General features: G+C 32.9%; 1 protein-coding gene across 1 annotated transcript in view; it reads left to right on the top strand.

The window, feature by feature from the left end:
* The window catches only part of PDE3B (phosphodiesterase 3B), a 76,566-nt gene extending 62,505 nt beyond the window's left edge, over positions 1 to 14,061 (top strand). The window contains exons 4-16 of the mRNA XM_065755279.1: positions 92 to 234; positions 1,807 to 1,913; positions 3,473 to 3,674; positions 4,200 to 4,273; positions 4,746 to 4,849; positions 5,604 to 5,738; positions 7,885 to 7,996; positions 9,721 to 9,834; positions 10,363 to 10,562; positions 10,819 to 11,022; positions 11,381 to 11,542; positions 11,999 to 12,245; positions 12,500 to 14,061. Coding sequence (XP_065611351.1) covers positions 92 to 234; positions 1,807 to 1,913; positions 3,473 to 3,674; positions 4,200 to 4,273; positions 4,746 to 4,849; positions 5,604 to 5,738; positions 7,885 to 7,996; positions 9,721 to 9,834; positions 10,363 to 10,562; positions 10,819 to 11,022; positions 11,381 to 11,542; positions 11,999 to 12,245; positions 12,500 to 12,726 — 2,031 coding nt within the window. The 3' untranslated portion in view covers positions 12,727 to 14,061. The remainder of the gene's footprint in view (positions 1 to 91; positions 235 to 1,806; positions 1,914 to 3,472; positions 3,675 to 4,199; positions 4,274 to 4,745; positions 4,850 to 5,603; positions 5,739 to 7,884; positions 7,997 to 9,720; positions 9,835 to 10,362; positions 10,563 to 10,818; positions 11,023 to 11,380; positions 11,543 to 11,998; positions 12,246 to 12,499) is intronic.
* Positions 14,062 to 14,687: the final 626 nt, after the last annotated feature.

Raw genomic sequence — 14,687 nt, 5'->3', positions numbered from 1 at the left:
TCAAACAATTAACAATATGTCATATCTTCAGTAAGAAAAAATGAAGTCTTAGTATCTAATTACAATTACATCAATTTCAACTATTCAGCAGGGATTAATTAGCAGGAATAGCCTGCCAACATCACAGCTGAGACGATCTTCAGGAGTTTCTAGTATTCCACCTATAGAGTCGTCATCTTCTAAATGGGAACGGAGTAACAGTAAGAGATCTCATCAGGACCATAATGTGTCAAGGTAAGCACCTAACAGGATTTTAAGGGTAGAATATTAAACACTGCCTTTCAAAAATGTTCGTATCTGTAATGGTGTAAGTATTTAAGGTAGAATCTTGGAGTTAAATTGTCTTCAAATTCTGACAGCATAAATTGGAAAACATATCAAGTTAATAGTATACTATACTTTTATAACTCTGGTCTCAAGTAGAAATTAAGTCATTTTGAGGCTGACTGGCTTGCACCATTGTGGTGAGTGGGATTGAATATTAGTTTTAGTAGGAAACAAAAAAATAGTCAAAATAAATTGCTTTGTTTTGCAATTGTGTAACATAAATAATTACTATTTTTCTCCTTTGAGTTGGAACTTGAAAGTGATATGTATTTTAAACATATTGAAAAAATTCTGTCAAAAATGCTGTAAAAAATAACTGTCAAAATTGAAGCAACTTGCACAACTTTTAAAGTTTTCCTCATAAGTCAGCATTAAATTTCAAAATAAAAAAAATCTGTCTATATTCTATAACTCACTTAATTTTTATCTGTCTATTGGAAAAAAACAACAACAACAGATCAGTTATTTCTGTTTGACTTATCTTTGAAATTTGATAAAGTAAGACTAAAGCTGTTTGGATCAATACCGTTTTCCCATCCTGAAATTAAATAATTAGATTCACCAAAATTATTTTCACTTGAGGTTACATGTGTACATTTGCTTTTAATTGCATGTCACGTGTTTGTTTACTGCAGGAAATGTGTAATTAGAATTTTGGAGAGTAATTGCAGGTCTACAACAGCAGATGGCGTATCATATCAGATTTAATAATACAAATATTGAAGTTGACAGTTACAAGCAGCATTATTTTTAAAATAATAAATAATTAAATACATAAAAATGATTTGAGAAGTAGGCTTTAGCAGCATAAGATGGTATTTGCAACGTAACGTAAACAATATGTTAAAAGCTTTTAATCCTATTTGAAAGTGGCTAGCTTTATTAAAGCATATACTATCGTATCTGATATTATCACTAAAGAATAAATTCACACATCATTGTGAAATATTTAGCAGTGGGATTTTAAAGAATTATGCAAAATCTAGTGATTCAGCAAATTCCAATTACATTCCATAGTATTACTCAAAAAAACAAAAATGTGAAAGCATCGTTCAGTGCTCTGTGGAGAAGCTGATAATCAAATACAATTACTCAGAAGGATATTGGACTCTTTCTAGACAACATTCATAAAATTAAATACCATTTTAAAAAATAAATGATATGGCAAGTTGTCTGAATACACTCACTGTACCATTTTAGTGCTACATAGTATTTTCTGTTGCTTTTGCCCAGTACTTTTATATAATATATATATATTTTTTTTCTATTCTGTATGGCTGAGATATATTGTCTATCTGATATTGAACTTGATTTCTTTCTAGTCTTTTATTTTTTTGAATGGTACTGGAACCATATCAGAGCAGTCTAGACATCTTGCAAGCATTTTATTAGATACTGGTGGAATACAATGTAGGCAGGAAGAAAAATTCTTCCTAGTTGGACTTCTTGTTTTTATGTTCTTGTTTGTTTGTAATTCAGCCAAGGATCTCATTCAAATGGATCTTTTGGTGCAAATGTGCTGGTGATACCGAAACAAAGATCATCATCTTTGACGTTGGCTCACCATATAGGTCCCAGGAGAGCAGGTAAGATTGACATCCTGCCATCAGGCTGTACAAATTGCACAAGATAGTAAGTACATCGTGCAGTGTAATTTTTTGAAATTATTTTTCATGCAAATGTAACACTGATATAACATCAGCATATTCTGTATCTTCTAAAAATATACTTTATATGTATTTTTCATCTCCTTCTAAGAATGCTCAAAATTACAGTTAACATCACCTTTGAATAAAGCTCAAATATTTATCTAATGCTAGGAATCTGCAACATGCTTTATTTGGCCTGGTTGATGATGGTTAAAAATTGTAAAGTTCACGTACCTTAATAAGGAACCCTGTTTTTAAATTACTTTCTCTTTTAGTACTTCTGCTTTTTGAAACAGAACAATGTTATTTATACACTTATATATATAAGTCCATATATATATGGACTTAAAAATTGTCCCTTAGATCAACAAAACTTAATTTCTACTCTTAAGGCTTGTGAGTTGATTCAGGGTGGCCTGTGATAGTGTTCAAAATGTATAACCTACACATTCCTCATTTGAGAGCAATTAGTGCCCACAAGTTTTGTAACTTGCTAATGTGCAGTGTAGTCACTGCAATTATGACTGAATTTTTGTTTTGTAGCTGGCAGGAGAATAAGTAATTCACCTATGGGACGCCCACAGTATACTTAAAGTATTTGTTCTTTGAGCTTTTGGCAAAGGGCATTTTTTTCTCTTTGATAAAAGTTTGTTTACAGTGGCTATAATTCACTTTGTGCACTCACAGATAACCCATCTTTTGTAATTTTTTGCAAAGGAGAGAACTGATATTTTGGCTTAACTTTTAAATTCACTTGAGTTATTATAATAAAAGTGTGATTTTTATGGGCTTTCTTTCCTCAATTTCCTAAAGTGAGCTCTTAGTTTTTTCACAAGAATAGGGAACTCAGTACAAGATTGATTTTTTTTATTTGTTTTTAACTTTATTACCCGTGAAGAAAGTTTAGTGTTGGTTCTTATTTGTTTTGTTGTGTTTGTTTGAATTGCATTGCATTAGGCAGATTTGAACAGGCTGTCATAGCGTTAATGAAAAGACACGTCACTGTTAACAATGGTCAATATCTGCTCACTTTAATAACTAGCTTCAAAGATATGTTTACAACTTTTTTCTTGCTTTGTTTTTAAAAGCATCTCAAGCCGTTTTTTCTTTAATCACAGAACTCTGGAAAAAAAAAGGTTTTCCCAGACCCATTACCAAGAATAAATTGGTTTTGCTCACTTGTTTTGGAAAATTTAACAGTAAAAATCTGGATCAGAAAAGGAAATGGAAAGCTTCAGCAACTGATTAAAGCTTGCCAAAGTTAAAAATGAAATGAAGCCAGATGTTGTACTGCCTTGCAAAGACTACACATTCAGATGTGTGACCTAGATGGTGCAATATATCAGTAGCTCTCAGAACCTGGAATAAATCTTGCTGATCTGTGTGTATTTACTTCCACGTTCTTTACAGTTTTTAAAGGTTCCTGCTTAATTCCAGTCTTTCTGAACAGAAGTGTTTTTATTGTAATCTGATCCCAAGTTTGTTTGTTTTGGAAGGTGCTTCTCCCGGCCTCAGTCCAGTGGGTTCACCTACACATGGATCTGTTTCCAGTGGCAGCTGGTCACCTGTAGAATTTCCTGATACTGCTGATTTTCTCACAAAACCAAGCATTAATATCAACAAGCCTCCAGCACACACATTTAGTTCTTCAGATTTTCAGCAGCCAGTTAAAACACCTGTAGGTTATGTGTGTAGCAGGTACTGTAAACTGTTGCATTTTCGCTAACTCAATGTGTAGGAAATACTAATAATGTTATTTTTCATTCTTTGAAAGTAAGACCTATTTTAGTGTGGAAAAAAGGCATGGCATAATAACTTGTAACTGTTACCCATGGAACTGAAGAATGCTGCTTGTATGCAATTGAAATGGAATGGTAGGAAAAGCAGCAGTTACTACATAGTAACAGTATTTTACAGATTTTAGAGAATTATTTCCTGCTTGGGATCTTAATTCTGTATATCTAAACGCTTTCTAAATAATTAGCCTTACTTTGTTAATTTGTGTAAATGAGTCCAGGGGAGGTGACAGCTGATTATTTTTGAAGTACAGATTAAGTCTGTATTTGTCTAAATAGAGAAAATACTAATGTCATGTGATGGAGGAACCTTGAAAAGCATACTGTTTAAAGGAAAGTAATTTGCAGATATTTTTCAATAGAACACAGCAGTAGCAAAAGAAGAAAAGTACTGAATGTTTTGCATATATTTCATGTATTCTGTAAGCTGTGGACGTCAGATACTCAAGCCTATTCCATCACTAGAGCAAGAATTTGTGGAATATAAAGACAAAAAATCAGGTGGGATTTTGAAAATACATAAATATTTTTATTTTTTTCCAAACACAATTAAATAATTATTTTTCTATTTTTACATTAAATTTTACTATATTTTAAGTAATATCTATCCATGTATTTTATTTTGCTTGGTATTGTTGATATAATCTAAAATATTGTCTACTTGAGAATAAGAATATTAGGCTACCAGCTATACTTCCATAGACCTGTACTCAGTATTTCAAAACATCTCTACCATCTCAGCTAAACTTAACACTGAAACCATTTGTGCAACTTAAAAAGTCATACTACCTTTTCTAAATTTCAAATTTATTTTGTAATAGACTTCCACCTTTACAACTTCTTGTTTTTAAACTCTTAATAGGATTAGAATCAAGATATTTCTTCTGTGAAGAAATGCGTGTAACTAAGAATTATTAGGCAGTAGCGCTTTACGAAGAAATTATTGATGCAGTATTTATTTATTTTCTTTAAGGTGAGGTTGGAAGTGCTGGTCTCTCAAAAGAGTCTTTCCACCATGCAGAGGAGACAAAGGACGAAAAGAAGGAAATAATTACTCAAACACAAAATAGTTCACTTGTAAGCATGCAACTGCAGAAGAACTTGCAGTAACTTATGTCAATAGAGTATTTGTTTATCATTTCAAACGTGCTGTAAAGTGGTTTTTGCATTGCTAATAACTAATGTCTGAAGGGAAATGGTGCAACACTGAAACTAAAGTTCACAGTTAATAATAGGATATTTCTACATTGCATATATTTCACTAGCAAATGACAAGATAGTGGCTTGCACAAATTTTTGTTTATAAAGATTAATTTTTGTAGAGTTAATATAGTAAATATAGATACTACTTGACTGCTATTTTCTCCTGAAAGTTTGTGAAATATGGAAGTTTCAGTGAAACTATTACTGTTCACATAATGCAGTATATTGGAAGTGCAGGAAGACAAAGTATTTAATAAGCTTTACTGATATTTTGGGTCTTCACAATGCTTTTTTGAAGCTAGATCAGCTGTAAAGGTATTCTCAAAGCTCAGTATGTTTTGGTAGCCTATGCAATTTTGCTTTGTTTTATTAACTCAGTTTGCTTTAAAAATGATGGTAATGATAAAATAATTATCCACCATCTCAGGAAGCTCCCCCAGATATGGAAGTCCAGCAATTAACTGTGCTATTTGTACTGTTGTGGTTATTAGGAAATAATAAATCAGGTATAGCACCATTCAATAAATTGATTAGTGGTTTATAATTTTTGTGGGGGTTTTTTGATCAGTATTGCTGACAAATTAGTTTTCTTATATTGAAGGTTATTAAAAATCTTCCCCTCAAGCAGGCGTTGCAGAGTCCTAAATTAGAAACAACGTTAATAGAACATGACTCACTGATGGAGAAAATGAACAATTGGAATTTCCAGATTTTTGACCTTGTGCAAGAAATGGGAGATCAGTCTGGAAGGATCCTTAGCCAGGTTTGTTGTCTTCTATCACATGAGGGAGAAGGGAGGGTGCTTGAAGCTGTTTTGCTTTTATATTTTATTTAAAATACAAAAAGGTTTTGTGTCCAACACATATTTGAAGACTGTTGTAAAACAGAATGTTCATTTTTCACATGCTCCATCTCATTGTAACCCATTAAAAAAGTGATTTGTTTATAGACAATTTGCTCTAAATTGGCTGAATTTTGTTTTCAATGTAAAATTGGTTAGATTTGTGGGTACTGGAATAGGCTTTGTAGTAATGTGCCATTTCCTGTAATTGTCTCCTGCTTTCAGAGTTGCTACCGTGTTTGTCAACCATTTCTATTTTTCTCTATTTCAGTAAAATATTTCTGCTAGAGCTACACCTGTGGGGGAAGGAAAGTGATCTTTTAGGCAGTCTTTTGCCTCTTGATCCTACAAACAATGGGATTTTTTTTTTCCATGCAGCTTTCTGCATGTAGTATCCCTTTTATCTCTTTCTGACTTACTATTAAACTCTCTGGTGTAGTTTAATGTTGTGCTGAAGCCGAAGTAGTGGCTGAGTGCAAAAGAATGAACCTCTATGCCCTTCCCCAGTCTTTCTCCTTCATCAGTGTCATCTGAAACTTCTGTCTCTCTCTTTATACTGGATTTAGAAATTGTGGGGCTGTAATATGAGCTAAATTTGGTTCTGACCTGAAACCTAAGTGCTTTTTTACTTGCTGGTATCTTAATTTTCTAAGTATTCTATCCTGAGTTAGAATGCATGTTTCTCTTGATTCGAAGGTAATGTTATGAACATTCTCCAGGAGGGAAGGAAACAGGTTAGAAGCAGTCAGGCACAGACAATAGACCAGCACCTATGCTGAAGTCAAGAAAAAACAATGGGGATAATTTAATTTTTGTCATTAGGTGCTATCTTTTCTTTCCTAATCACAAGTATTCTGGCTATTTCTTTGAGTCTTCAAATAGATGTTTGTTTTTGTTTTATTTGGTCAAAATTGACAGCACTTTGTCACCTCAGTTACTGACTGCTGTTAATGTGCAGTGTAGAATGCCACAATTCTTTTTTCAGTGGTATTTTCACAGTTGTCTGTCAGTGTTCTTTGATCCATATAATCTGGCATTACATTTGTGTGCAGCCTATAGGATAGTTCAAATCTGTAAGTAATTCAGTTAAGTAATGCGGGTTTCTACTTAACTCTACCAGAATTTGTGCATCAGTGCCTTCTGGTATAATGTGTATGTGTATTACCTCTACTCCTCTCCAGTCCTTTTGTCAGTTATGCTATAAGCATATGTATTTTGGTTAAAATCAAATAAAGGCTGCATTTTTACTGTTATTAGTTGTAAGACTCTCAGATTGGGTATGTATAAAGGAGACAATTAGGACAGCTGGAAGCAAGTCCCCTCATTTGCTCTTGTGTTGCTTGGAGAACCTCCCACCCTTTAGAGCTCATTCTCTCTCATGTGGTTGGGAAAGAGATACCAAAAAATTGGAAAGTTTTGTCTTACTTTGAAAAGCTTTCTCAATGTTTTCAGTCTGAAAGGGCTTTTATGTCTTTGTAGTCACCAAACTTTTACTTGTACACTTGCATATTTTTGTTGTGGATGTTCTGAGGACATTTTGATAGCTTTTTATAGGTTTCTTAAAAAAATACCTGAGATGCGAGTAGAAGAGAGGACTTGTTTGTCAAGGTCTCAAAAATACATACAAAATGCGGTGTGGCTTTATGTCTTTTTGTGTTAATAGATCTGCTACTATGATTAGGTAATCTGAATTTTTGAGTAATAAGTAAGAGTACAGATTTCTTCTGTTTAGGTCATATGAATGGGATAAAGCATGAGTTGTCTAATGTACTAAGAAAAGTTTGGTAAATATTATTAAAACAATCAGTTATGTGTATAATTTAGCAGTAGTAAAGTGGAGGTTTTTTATCCTATGTATTTAAGTGATTTTTTTTAATTTTGAATTAATTATTAAACATCTGACTGTATGACATCAGCTTTCAAGCAAACCTTAATAAGAGATCAGTAATTTTCAGCTCTTATCAATGAGCAAAATTTTAAAGGAGGATTATTTTTAGAATTGAATAAGCTGAGTATGCTTAGCTATTTTGATGTTTACAGGCTTAAATTCATTTTTGTGTATGTTTAGGTAACTTACACCTTGTTTCAAGACACTGGTTTGTTTGAGATTTTCAAAATCCCAGTTAAAGAATTCATGAATTACTTCTGTGCCCTGGAAAATGGCTATCGAGATATTCCCTGTGAGTAATATCCAATTGTATGTTTTTTCTTTTATATTTATGCATTTCCTTGAGGTATATTAATATTCAGTATGGAGGTATACAACGTATTTTTGTGATTATTTGTGTGATATGTCAGTCAGAATTTAGCAAAAAACAAAACAAACAAAAAACACCCAGTAAAGAAAAAACATTCCTAAACTACACTTGTTGATGTATAGGCTGAATATACTCTTAACAATTTGGAATGAATAGCTCAATCAAAAATACTGAAGTCAATAAGAGAACCTCACCTGATTTAATGGCAAATTGGATGAGTGTTGTAATTGAAGACTGGAAAAGAACTTTGACTGAAATCATTCATCAATCTGTTTAGAGCTGCCAACATAAAAAATTAAAAATAATGTCACAGCAGTTTTTACTGGTTCAGATGCCTGTAGGTGTCAAAGCAATATGAACGTTAGTGGCCATCACTGATTTAAAGGTTTCTATTAAGGAATGGATTACCATTCCTGACATTCAGATAGGATGAAGTGTGCTTAGAGGTTGTTTGACTTTTATCTGACTTTTTCTTAACAACATTCAATTATAGTGGCTACTCCCATTAAAATGCAATCTTTTCCTTAATATTTGAGATTTCTTTTATAGTAAATTTGGTCCACTGGATGTTTTGTTATTATTTATCCTTTGTGGGGGATGGATGGACCAGTACTCTGCTCATATTTAATGAATTTTCTTCTGTTTTGAAGGTCTGTTAAGTCACTTTTATATACAAAATTCAAATTTTCCTTTGTAAATCCTTGTTTTCTATGCTTACTGCTTTTTCTGATTTTTCCCTGGAGAAGACACAAAAGTGGCAAAATAAATACTACCAGATTTTCATATAGCACATCTTTTATTAAAGAGTATGCTTCATTTTATTGTCAGTCAGTGATTCTCTGTAGATCCTTTTTGCAGCATACAACAAACATTATTATACTGTAGTCTAGTAGGAGTATAATTTTTACAAAAACAATTAGATAAATAAAATTGATATAATTATTTAGATAGAAAAGTTCAGTTCTGTCTTGGATTCTTATTAATTTGGTTGCTTAGTCCTTTTACTTCCTTTTCTGTGATGCTTTTTTCCCCAGGTCTTTTTTGCAAAAATAGAACACTCAAAGAAGTTAATTACATGTTTAATAGGAGATAACAGAGGTGCTGGTCTTGTATTATATTAAAAATTATTGTCATTTACTATGTCAGCAAGTTTTCTCAGTTCATCTGTCTGTATATGATTCCTTTTTCTGATCTTGTTTCTCCACATTGTAATGTAAGTTAAACACAGTTGTTTTGGTGTTCATGTCTTACTGCATTTTAAGTTAAACTTTTTTGTAAGATACATAGACATTGTCTTATGCAAAGCATAAATACACATAAGCATTAGCTAGCTGATTATTTGTACGCGTTTGTGGAAACTACAGTGAGTTTACAACACAGGTATGAGAAAGAATGAGAGAATGACATTGAATAAAGCATTATGAGAAGTAGAAGGCAAATATAAAGTATTGTATCTGAGTAAAAGAGCATTAGAAATAGTTTTCTGTTGGTTCTTGTTTCTTCTTTATTTCCCCAAGGAAAAAATGTGTTTGCTTTTGGTTTTTTTTTTTAACGTGGATCTGTTTTAAAAGAATTTACACACAAAAACTTCAGTAAAGTGTGTAAAGTAACTCACCTATCTAATGTATTTATTTTTTAATTTTCAGATCACAATCGTATACATGCCACGGATGTTCTTCATGCAGTATGGTATCTGACCACACGACCCATTCCTGGATTTCAACAAATTCATAATGAGCACATACTGGCAACTGATATGGGTATGTATCCACATAGTTTCATAGTTTACTTTTGCTGTAAGAATGTTTCAATGAAATTACAATACATTGTACAAAGCCACTAATTATCATTATCACTCAAATAATATGACAGTACTGTTACATAGCATTCAGAAGTAAAATCCAATTGATTTTAGAATAGTTATTAGAATTGGCTTGTTAGCCAACAGAACTATTTCACTCAAGTTTTCTATGCTAAATAAAACCTTTGTATATTGCTATAGTCAGCACAGATTCCTGAATGATGTTAATATCCCTGTGTGGTATTAGGTAAATAATTAGTTTGAATACAGGAGCTCTAGGACTTTCCATTTTATGGACACTTAAAAAACTTTAGGATGTCCTGCAAAAATTAGTTGCCCTTGAGTAATGTCTTGAAATAGTGAAAGCTTTCCCTGAATTTTTAACATTGCAACTACCCTGTTGGACATGATGAATTTACTTCCTACTGGCCTTTTCAGTTGTGCTTCAAAATTGCTGGTTTATCTAGTAACATGATTTTTTTCTTAGATGAAGCTGATGGTGTTGTTCCTGATCAAGTCAGCTATATTTCTTCAAAAAGCTGTTCTATTACTGATGACAGTTATGGGTGCCTGGCATCAAACATTCCTGCCTTGGAATTGATGGCTTTATATGTGGCAGCTGCCATGCATGATTATGATCATCCTGGTCGTACAAATGCTTTTTTAGTAGCTACAAATGCACCACAGGTAAGAAATTCTTTATTCGGGAAACTATTTCTGTCAGAAAGGATAATAGTAAAAATAATTACTACTTAGCTTTGTTTTTTCTTTCATCTGCCATTTCTTTCCCCTGTATCCCTCGAAACTAGAAGGCAGTACATAATCAGGTAGTTTAATTAAGAAAAAAAGCAGAAAAGAAAAACATCTTGTTAGTGACTAGTCCTTAAGCTACAGAATATTGAATTCTCAATCTTAAGTTTCTTATGATTCTCTTCTTTTGTAGGCTGTTCTTTACAATGACAGATCAGTCTTAGAAAATCACCATGCTGCTTCTGCCTGGAATCTTTTCTTATCACGACCAGAATACAACTTTTTATCAAATCTTGATCACGTGGAGTTTAAGCGTTTCCGTTTCTTAGTGATTGAAGCAATCCTTGCCACAGATCTCAAGAAGCATTTTGATTTCCTTGCAGAATTTAATTCCAAGGTAAGTTGCATTTTACTGCCTGCACTGAGCTCGTCATGATATACTGATGTTTGTGTTGCTATTTGAATATTAGTTGATGTCAAAAAGTTGTATTGAAAAATTGTATATTAATGAGTTGTTTTAAATGATACAGATACACTATTTTCTTCATATAGAAAAATTTTATGTTGGTTTGTATATTGCCTGGTGGATCCACAGTAGACCCCCGTCCTATCTCATCTTAGAAATGAAAAATGACTTTTTTGACAATGTTAAGATTTTAAAAAAGTCTGTAGAAAAAAACAATGCAAGTGTCTAAGTGTAGAGCCTAAAAATATAATACCCAGAAATAGTTTTAACTTGCATTTGTTCAACCCAGGCCAATGATATTGACAGTCATGGTATAGAATGGAGCAATGAAAATGATCGCCTGCTTGTCTGTCAAATATGCATCAAACTGGCAGATATCAATGGCCCAGCAAAAGTTCGAGAGCTGCATCTGAAATGGACAGAAGGCATTGTCAATGAATTTTATGAACAGGTATGTATAGAAAATATGCATATTTTTAATTTGAGGCAGATGCTTCTGTTGCTGAATGTATACCTAATATAAACATTATTTCTTGTCAGGATGAAGTCAGATAAAGTATTTCTATCTTCTTATTCTGAATACTGACAAGTTATTTCTATATAAAACAAATTAACATAATCTTTCACTTCCCATCGGTTCTGTTAGAAGCTTGAAGATAAGCTCCCTACCAATGTTTGGAGATACTGAGAGCAGAGGTGAAGGGAGGATTATGAGATGTGCAAGTCTTAGAACGATCACGGAAAAGATATTTTAACTACATTTTTCATTTATTTAGTCTATGTTCCTATTGCCTTTGGTAAAAGATGCAATCAACTTCATTTATCTCTTTAAAATTAATCTTTAGAATTAAAATGTGCAGTTAACATTTTGAGAAGTTTTTTTTTCTTGTTGTGATCTCTTTTTCAGGGTGATGAAGAGGCAAGTCTTGGATTACCTATAAGTCCTTTCATGGATCGTTCTTCTCCACAGCTTGCGAAACTTCAAGAATCTTTCATCACTCACATAGTTGGCCCCCTTTGTAATTCCTATAACGCAGCAGGGCTGCTTCCAGGGCAGTGGGTTGATGAAGAAGAGGATGTAGAAAGTAATGAAGATGAGGATGGAGCTCAGTTGGAGAGTGACGATGAAGAAATGGAAGATGATCTCATTTTAAGTAAGATTTTATATTTCAGTGGGTACCTGGTTTTCCTTTACTAGATTTTAGGCATAGCTATCGTGATTATCCTTATGAAGTTAAACGCTATTCTCATCCATGTTGCTATTCAAATATTGTGATTAAGCATCCATGATTGTTTGCTTGAATTTGCATCTCCTTTCCACCTTGGCATTATTCTGTCTGTGTGTAAAATGTGATCTCTTTCAATCTCAAAAAATAAAATAAAATAAATACTGCTTTAAATTTTACAGAAGCTCAAAGAAAAAAAGGTAGAAGAGTATTTTGCCAGTTAATACACCATCTAAGTGAAAATCACAAAATATGGAAGAAGGCGATTGAAGAAGAAGAAAAAAATAAAGCAGAAGGAGCTAAACCTCTAACTGAGATCTCATCTTTACCTCAAGCAGACGAAATTCAGGTTATTGAGGAAGCTGATGAAGAAGATGAGCGGCAGCTAGGAGAAGAAAAGACATGCTGAGTAAACTCCAGTCGTGTTCAGTACGATGATAGGATGTCCTATTTTTTTCACTGTGCAGACTTTAGCCTGATGCATTTCACTTAAAATTGAAAGGCCTTAATACTGTGAGAGGATTCTTTCTGCTCCAGTGGAATCCCACTCCTATGCACTTTCACCACACAGAATACAAAACTTTACTCAAAAAATTAAGTATTGTAATGTAACCCTGATGCAAAGTTCTTTATGCCTTAGTTGGTATAAAATAACCTGATACAATGCTGCCTTGCTGAATATGGATCTCTTATTTTCCTTGAGGTACCTGCAATTTTTAGAAACATTCAGTGACTTCAATTACCAAAGTGGCAAGAACTTTTTGCTAACAAGGATATGTTTGATGACTTCTGATATTCTTGTGTATTTCATGTTGTTTTTGAACATGAAGAAGGAAAAATTCTGTGCCTACCTGAAAACTATATTCCCGTTGCAGTGCAAGCCTGTTGTGGGGTGTCTACGTTAGTGCAATCGTGTGCTTAATGTAGTCATCTCAGAGCAACTACTCAAGGACTGTGGCAGAAATGCTAAATTTTGATACTTGTGGTTTAAAATGAGAAAAAATCAGGTGCATCTATTTATGATGCTTTTTATTCTTGTGCATAATCTGATGGTTTGAATTTTTTTTTGCAGAAAATATTCAGGTTTGCAGTGGGTGTTCATGATAGTTCATTGAATATGAGGCCATTATCATCTGTTGCCTTGCTGTTTTGTGGTAAAACATTAAAAATCTGTTCAGCTACTTAAATTATTGAGGGATTTTATTCTGCTAGTTATAATGCTATGTTTCCTGCCCTTACTCAGGTTCCTGTTTAAAAAACAAGTCAACAACACAATAGATTTTATCCTGTACCAATTTCTGGTATTGAATTGTAAAGAAATAAGATCGTATTTCATTTATTCTTTGTATGTAAAACTTTAGGAGAATTAAAGATTTTTTTTACAAAAGATAGAAACTACTGTTTCAAAAAGACTAGTGTATTTTAACGTGCCTTGCATCTTTTCCTCTATCACAGACATAGCTTACATTGCCTCCAAGTTTGATGTGCATCCAGAAATATACATATGGAAAGGAGATATGAAAACTTCGTGTAAAGCCTAATAGTAAGATAAACATCACTGTGTGTAGTAGACTTAAGATCATTTAGTTTTAAGATAAGAAACTTAATCCACAATCCATACAAACATATATTTTAGGAACAATACAATTGTAGTGCTAATTGCAGAAATAAAAATGCATAAATTAAACGGCAAGTAAATCATCACCTTATGCAAGCCTCAGTGAAAACATTGCTTTAAAGTACACTTTTTAATACTAAGCATTTATATGCAGTGCAGATGAATGGCATTAACAAATACACATGTTGCTGATGTATGTTAGCATATTTTTGTTTACATTTACATTGGCTTGAAAAAGCTGAAACATTCCTACAGTAATCTCATGTAAATTTTGTTCTGTTCCACACAACTTAAAATCTATTCTGCTCTTTGACCAGTTTAAATAACTGAGAAGGATTCCCCACCCTACCCTAATGAGCTGTTTGTGGATTGTCTTTCGAAGACCACTAAGTTGTACTTTTCTATTCTACCTTATCAGTGTCAGATTCCCCTTTGCTACCATTATTACCTTCAGTTTTTTATCTCAATTTTACTTCAGTTATTATATATTGTTGTTTAATTGATTTTGTTTGTTTAATTGATTTTGTTTGTTTTATTGATTTTGTTCCACATGAGCAGTGTTAAGATCAGATATTTCTGTCATTAACAAAATACTGCACTGCTGAGGCTGGCACTTACTGATCATTCACTTGTATTTGACAATTGCTGTTCAGGTATTTCCCTTACAAATTTGAAGACTACAGAAATTATGCTTGTTCCAATATGCTGTTTTCTTAGCATCCCGTGTTTAGCCTGTGTATTTGTGTGTTGAA

Source organism: Cyrtonyx montezumae, unplaced genomic scaffold (assembly GCF_038088225.1).
Source record: "Cyrtonyx montezumae isolate F1298 unplaced genomic scaffold, pur_monq_1.0 scaffold_10, whole genome shotgun sequence".
NCBI lineage: Eukaryota > Metazoa > Chordata > Aves > Galliformes > Odontophoridae > Cyrtonyx > Cyrtonyx montezumae.
This window is presented reverse-complemented; position numbering and strand designations above follow the sequence as displayed.